The 8,176-nt window shown below is 26.3% G+C and overlaps 1 protein-coding gene across 1 annotated transcript in view; it reads right to left on the reverse strand.

The window, feature by feature from the left end:
* LOC107437704 (RAB11-binding protein RELCH homolog) overlaps positions 1 to 8,081 on the reverse strand; it is a 38,889-nt gene extending 30,808 nt beyond the window's left edge. The window contains exons 1-5 of the mRNA XM_087151877.1: positions 7,713 to 8,081; positions 4,781 to 4,870; positions 3,410 to 3,481; positions 2,402 to 2,565; positions 68 to 250 (exon numbers count right to left, since the gene is read on the reverse strand). Coding sequence (XP_087008003.1) covers positions 68 to 250; positions 2,402 to 2,565; positions 3,410 to 3,481; positions 4,781 to 4,870; positions 7,713 to 8,007 — 804 coding nt within the window. The 5' untranslated portion in view covers positions 8,008 to 8,081. The remainder of the gene's footprint in view (positions 1 to 67; positions 251 to 2,401; positions 2,566 to 3,409; positions 3,482 to 4,780; positions 4,871 to 7,712) is intronic.
* Between the last annotated feature and the right edge of the window lie 95 nt (positions 8,082 to 8,176).

Raw genomic sequence — 8,176 nt, forward strand, 5'->3', positions numbered from 1 at the left:
ATGAATAAGTACTATATAAGTCAAAGATTCATCATTTACAATAAAAAAAATTAATAATAATCCTTACGCATGTTTCCTTGAAGCATACATTTGAGTCTTCCAGAGGATCTTTGGAAGTATCAGTTGTTTGTACTTCCTTATGGGCAACTTCATTATTTAAATAGTAAAATTTATTGTAGTTTCGATAGATCTGAAGCAGATTAGGGGGTTTAGGAATGTTTAATCCAACATCATCCCAGTCTTCAAAATCCTAAAATACATAATATAAGGAATAATTAAACATTCTTAAATTGAAGTAAAATAATAACACTTAGATACAAACATCGTTTTAGTTTTCAAATTAAAACTTGAAATAAATTAAATTAATAAATATATTTTGACACACAGCTAAAACTAAAACTGAAGCGGTTAGACTGTGGTGTATATATATTCTCTATACAAGCCAACAATTATTAACTGATTCATCGGAAATTAAGTAAATACATATAAAAGACTTAGAGCAATATAATAAAAAATCACATTTTCAAATTGTAAAAATAAAAAATCACAAATTCAATTGTACTCTATGCAGTTCAATGGAGAAACACAAACCAAGGTAGGGGTGCACAACATTTTTGAGTGAAAGGCCACTTGTACAACAGATTGACTAACGAAAGGCGGCACACATATTTAGTCAATTGGCAGCAAATAAATTAATTTTATGTAAACATTAATGTTCCAAGCACAAAATTTTTTTATTAGTAAACAAAGTTACATATTTGCAGAAAATTAAATATTTTTAATTATTTCAAAAATTAAAAAAAAAAACATACTATATTTTTAAAAAAATTTTCCCTTTTTATTAATAATTGATTTATCAAAAAAATATATAAATATTGGGGGGGGGGGGGGTATAAATTTCGAAAAAAAATTTAATGCTCATAGAATGAATAATTTTATGAATAATATAAATTTGCATACATATTTTAATGAATAATATAAATTTGAATTAATATTTTAATCAAAGAAAATATATAGGGTTTATACCAAAATCCAAATTTAACTAATTATAGTTAAGAATAAAATTTAATATTCATTTAGTATTATACTTCAGATATTATTTCCATTTTTTTTTAAAGTTATTAGAGGTTTCATGAATTTTAAATAATAAACATTTTCTTTTTAATTTTTCCTAAAAACTCACATAAGCTTCAAAATATTAACAAAATTGCTAACAGTAAGCAGTTTAAAAATTCGCGTTCCCCCCCCACCTTTTGAAAATTTCATGTTGCTATAACATTGTATTAAATATAGGAAATTTTAAATATTACATGTAAAAGCATGGTGCTAACTGCCAAAAAATAACCTATGTCTACAATGAAATATGTACAAATAAATTGTATTAAAAAGTCATTAATTAAATGAACAAATAGAAAAATGCGTACCATAATAACATCCTAGTTAAATTAATAAGATCATCTAAATCATGTGGAAAAACATCACAATAATTGCAACAAAAAATGCTTAAATGCACAATGAAATTAGCATGAATAAAGTGTGTCAATATATAATTATTTAAATGCACTATTGAAAATTCGTATGTTGTAATAAAAATCGTAATTTTTAAAACCACATGGGAATGCATTGCAAGAACGGCCAAATAAATAATTGAAAAATAACTTATTTTTGATAAAATTGGCAAAAACAAAGAGCATCAAAAAGTGATTACTTGAATGTGAACTTTGAACTCTTGTGTCATAATAATTTAGTAAAAATACAGGATTTTCAAAAGCGTGGCATAATTGCCTTTAGAAAAAAGAAATAAAAAAATCGTTTAAATTTACGATTAATTCAGCGTGACTAAAACACATAAAAAATTGATAAATTAAATGCACGATTTAGAATTCAAATGTCATAATAAATGTAGCGGGTACATGGTGATGATGAAAACTAAAAAATCAAACGAGTCAGAAAGTGATTACTCAAATTCGAAATTTATGCATTGTAATATCACGTTAAAAATACTGGGTTTTTTAAAACTATGCAGAATTTTGCAGCAATAACTGTTAAAGCTATTGAGAATCAACATAGATTTACAATTGAATCTGCAAAATGAGAGCATCAGAAAGCGTTGACTTAAATGGGGAATTCAAAATTCTCAACTTTTTATTTTTCAAAAAATAATAGTATATATATAAAAAAAAATATATTATTATTTTTTCATTGTGTTCAGAATCTCTTGTGGTCTGCATATCAACAGTCGGCGGGTCACAGGTTGGGCACCCCCATGAAAGGGAATTTTTTATACAAAGTGGTTTTTGATACAAACCTTTACACAAATAGGTTGATATTCTTAATGGTATTAAGACATTTAAGTACTTTTTTATAACAGTGCTTTTTGTATATTCAAAATATGCCTTACTTGATCATCATTTTCATCTGAAAATGTGATAGAAGTTAGCTTGTAAAAGTGGTACAACAAGTATTCATTGATAAGAAAATTTAAGGCTCGTTTTTCATGAGGCTTGACTACATCTTGTGCAATACTCTTGGACGTACAAGATGTAGGAGTGTTTGGATCAGATTCTGCAAAAGGAAAATAATAACAAGATTTAAACTGCAAATTGCTTGTTAAAGTTATTTAAAAAAAATTTCTTTTTTGTGTGAATTTAAAAACAATTGTAAAGATGGATAAATAAAAGTACTTAAGAACTTTTGGATAAAACTTGAGAACAATATGAATAAAATGTTTGTAAAACTTTCCATAATGCAAATGTTTCAAAGAGTTACATTTTTCCTAGTTTGAAGCTCATCATGTGAACAAATTTTTACAGTATATATTTTCCTGTGTTATTCTGTCTTATTAGTAAAAGATGCCTTTAAAATTAAAAACATAACTTTAAAATTCAATAAATAAAAACACATAAATTATGTTGCTCAAATTCCTAAAATGCACATTAAAAGATATTATTTAGCTCAAACAATTACAAAATTGAATAAAACCACATTAACTCCTCCTTATCTTTCACACTTTTCTCATCTTATTCAGCAAATTATAAAACTGCGGTTTTTTAACAAAATTTTACACAAATGCTACAAATTTTAATTTTATAATATTTTTTCTCTCTAAATCATTACATATAGCAAGAAAGACCTCATTTGTTATGAACTTCTCAACTTAGGTTTGGAATTAAAACAGAAAACATGCACTTGCTTTCTTTAATTTTAAAATGTTTCTCCTAATTTAAAAGAATGGTAGAAAATTTATTCATAAAAGTGTAGCTAAAAAAAATTAGTTCACACTATTATTCACAAAATTAGTTTACTTTTCTGAAGAGTAAAAATTATCTTAAAATTGTAAATCGTACTTATGTTGTTGTTTATAAAAATATATATAAAACACATATATATAAAACACAATTATAGTTACCAGTTGCAACTGTCAAATTTGTCCTAAGTGCTTTGATAGTTTCTTTTGCTTTCCTTAATTCAAATTCTAAAACTGAGAAATAAAGAAATATAAGACAATTGAATTGAATCTTACTATGAAAATAAATTTGAACCAACCAAAAGGTATTTTTAATTATCCATACTTTTATTTATTATTATTATTTACACATTTAGTCATAAACTATTAAATAATGCTTGATATTATCTCAATATTAATTGTTTAAAAAATACAGCAATGGAAACAAACGTTTATTGAGTAATAAATATTTAATCAATTTATGAAATTAGAAAAAAAAAGCAAAACACTTCAAAAAATGAAACTACATTAAAGTAACATTATTACATTTTGCAGGTGTTAGTTGTACATATAATAGTCGACACATGTGATGAAATTTTAGGTAAGGACTTGTGAAAATACATTTCTTAAAATTATATTCTATCTCAATAGTTAATTTCAAAATAAACCTATAACTTTAAAAGAATTAATATTTCTTTTCTCTCCTTTAAAAAATATTCAAAGGAATCTATTCTTTATATTAATCAGATATAATTTTTAGTCCCTATACTATGTATAAAGTTTGACAGGCGAAAATCCTAGGAAATTTTAAACTGCTTTTTATTATACAAGTGTAAAACATAAAAAATATTTATATATATATATATAAAACATAATATAACAGTATTTTAAAATAAGTAGCAAAATTGCTTGATTACTGTAGATTAAAATTTATTTTCTCTCTTGATTTTTAAAAGATGCAAAGACCTTTTTGACTAAAATATTAAACATTTTATATTTTCTTTCCTAGAATTAAAGTCGCGTAAGTTGACTAATTACTAAAAATAAACAAAAATAAATAGACATGATTAAACATACATAGATTTTTTATTTTATAATAATTATTTCAAGTTAAAAAAAAAGTGTTAAAATATTATCCATAAAATAAGTTTGCACAGAAAGAAAGAGGGAAGACCACAAGAAAGTAAGAATGATACAAAAATATAAGACAATGGGCTCTTCAAAGCAAAACTGTTTAACATGACTGAGCTGTTCGCAACGAGAAAAATATTATTGACTTAAGTTTGTTTTGAGTTTTATGTTATGTCCGTTAAGGACATATCTAATAAACAATTCTTAATATAGTACAAATTCAAACATAACATTTTATAAAATAAATGTAACAAAATAACAAACAATTTAAACTTTTTATATTCCTTGTTATTGAAATAGTTCAAACAAAGTAAGAAACACATATACAAAATAAAAATTAGACATTAATAAGTAAAATACATTAAAATAATTCCTAATTGATGAAAGAAATGACTAAGTTAAATACAAAACGGGATGACAAACCTGCAATACGCTCATCAACTTGTCTTTCTCCATCATCAGAATATCTAGTAAAATCTAAAGAGTCAAATGTTTGCACACTAGATGTTCTAGCTATAAAAAGATATCCACAGTTAAAACAATATGAAAGAAAAAAAAGATTTTTAAATGCTAAATTACACAAAAATGTTAACTCAAGCGTAACTTAGATTTAATAAAAAAAAAAAATGCTTATTAGCTTTCTGATAATTACTTTATTGAAGCTGTCAAAAGAAAAAAATATTATAACAGCTCTTAGACATTTTATTCTCATCAAAAGTGTTTCAAATCCCACTTGATTTGAAACAATTCGGAATGTTTCATTTAAAATTTTACTTCAAGTCCATAAGTAATTAGAAATAGAATTAACAATTTATAACTCATCTGTGTTATCAATCACAAAACCAGTTGTGCTACAACAGTATATCAGATAGATAAAAATTCTAGGTGGCAATTACTTATGTTTAATTATGCAAACCATTCTATTTCCTGTTACTTATATGTCTATGTGTAGTGTGTCATATGTTAGATCTGTTCTTCATTTTTAGTATACCATTTGGTACTTTTCTGTTTCATTGACTCTAGTATATTCAGTTATTTTATTTACTTATTTAGTGTTTTTTTAAAAAAAAAAAATAGATATCACCAAAATATGAAAAAAAATTAAATTTGCTTGCACCCAGTGACTTTACATGGGCAACTTTATTGCTTGTGCCAGCAAAATGGAAAAGTACATAGCATTCATTTCAGCAAAACACATTTTTGATAATAGGAAAACATGCAATTATTTTTGTACAGAGAAAATAAAAAAGAAACAAAAACACGTCTTGTGACAGTTAGATAGAATCATAAAAAATATTGATATATAGGAGAAATTATGATTTAGTTTTTTCAGGGATATTTCTGCATTATAACTTTTATTTTAGATAATTTAGGTAAACTCTAATTAAGCTCCCGATTGCGAGAATGGCCCTTCCCCCTATGACCTTGTAACAAAACTTGTTCTATTCCATATTAAAACATACATACACAAAAGTTACTAAAAATATGCAAATTATAACATCTTTGTTAATGAATACATCAACTATGTATAATGAAGAAAAAAAATTTTACATTAATTTAAATGTTTTAAAATTAAAAATGAATAAATATTGTTAAAAAAAACATCGTTAAAAGTGGAACGGACAAAAACCAGTTATATTTGCAAAAAAAATTTGCAGTAAAATTTTATACGTACGTAAAATTTATAACATATTTTTTTTCTAATATTGGAATTCAAAACACATCTTTAGCAAGTTAACATAACTTTGAGAATAATAAAAAATTAGGAATAATAATGAAGATAAAGTTTTCTTCCTTTTTTCCAAACATTTAGATCACTGTACTTACCACCATTATTAAAAAGTTAGAACTGATACTTGCATTTTCATGGGAAAATTTAATTTTTTAACTAATGAGAATTATTCTAATATTTGAACTTATGACAGTCAATATACATTAAAATTAACAATTTAATATATTTGAAAAATAACTTTATAAAATTATATTGAATGCTTAGCTTTATTTAATTGGGTTAATTCATTCAATGGGATAATATTTCCTTTAACAGAATTAGTTTCATTGCACAAGATGCAAAAGCACTTGGAATTTTAACATAAATACATCATAATGCGCTCATTGGATGTAATTATAAAAATAAACAGTTACTTGATGCAGAATTTTTCGGTTAAAGAGCTCGAAACAGTTATACAACGCTAAACACAAAAATCTTTACATACTTAAAGTAACAAAATCAAATAGTGTTTTAAAGTAAGCCGGAGGATCAGACAAAAAGGAAGGAAAGGTATCTAGAGTGTATCAGAGTTGTGGAACCCGTAGTTACCAGAACGTTTAACCTGTGATGATTTAAATGGCAAGAAGTTTAGGTATTTAAGCCAAAATAATCCCAAAACGTTTTGCAAACTTCCAAACTAAGACTCTCAAAAAAAAAAATAATAATATGGAACATGTTAAGGGTAAGGATATTATATCGCCAATTAAGGATGTTTCTATATCCTGATCTGTCCCACCAACTACAGGGAGAGATTTTTATAGCGTGATCTGTGGCAGAATAATCGCCAAGCCTTGGAAGTCACCGGGCAGTGGCCAGTGAGAAATTAAGAAAAATATCACAGAAAGGGACCAACTCTAAAGGTATAACTCGTAGCCACCCCTGGGCAAACATCTAAATGTTTTGTTTTTTTTTTAATTTAACAAGTTTAAAATTTATTTGGCCCTTTGGGGATTATATTTCGTGCAACAAATCACGAAACGAAAATATTCCCACTTACAGTCACTGAGATAACAAATGGATTTCAAACATGCAAAGTTTAAAAAAAAAGAAAAAGAGTAGAAGTTAGCCAATGGGTGGCTACCAGTTATGCCCTTCGAGTTGGTCCCATGTGATGTTTTGGGGATATTTCTATATGGTGATCTGTTACGCCATCTACAACCACCAAGGCGCCAAATTGATTTCAAACTTGCAATTTTTATTAAAGAAACATATAGATATTAGACCATAAATGGCTACCGGTTATATCCTTATATGATGTTTTTTTAAGTTTCTTGCGGGCCGCTGCCCAGAAGTTTCTAAGACTTGAGGATTATTCTGCCGCAGATCATGATAGGGAAATCTTCCTTGGAAGTTTAAAATCCCTTAGACGCCTTGGCAATTGCAATTATTACTGACAAGTGCCGATACAAAAATATTCCGAACAAATTATCCAACTGCTTAGCATTGAAAAATTTATTAGCCATTTAATGTATAACAATTCAAAGATCTAACGTTTCAATAACTACGTTCTAAAATCCACAACCCAATGTAAATATTTATCGAACAAACTAATAAGTAAAAAAATAAACTCTTAAAAAAACGTACGAAGAACAGGAGAAATTTCTGTTTCGTGTATATGCTTCTCGAAATTGCCTGGATTGGAAAAATAGTCTCTTAATCTTGGTAACTCCCTACCACTTTCTACTAATTCTGTGTGAAATTCAAGTGCGGTAAGAACAAACTTATGTTTTAACAATTTAACGGCTACTTTATCAAGTGTACTCTCTTTAATGTCTTCTGCATCATCAACAGGCTCATCATCATTTTTACTTTTCGTCAAATTTTGTGTTGCATCGTCAAACATTTCACCAGCTGATTTTTCATAAACAATATCAGCCATAATTTAGTTTCGCACTCGCATCATGTTTACAATCTTACGATTACGATTACAGTTGAAATTTGAAATAATGAGATATAAGAATTAAGCGAACGTTTTTAATATTTAAACTTCTGATTTGTCTCAACAATTACATTTTAGAATAATAAATAGTTTAAATATCTTTAAGTAA

Source organism: Parasteatoda tepidariorum, chromosome 9 (genome assembly GCF_982258835.1).
Source record: "Parasteatoda tepidariorum strain Cologne lab strain chromosome 9, Ptep-v5.0, whole genome shotgun sequence".
NCBI lineage: Eukaryota > Metazoa > Arthropoda > Arachnida > Araneae > Theridiidae > Parasteatoda > Parasteatoda tepidariorum.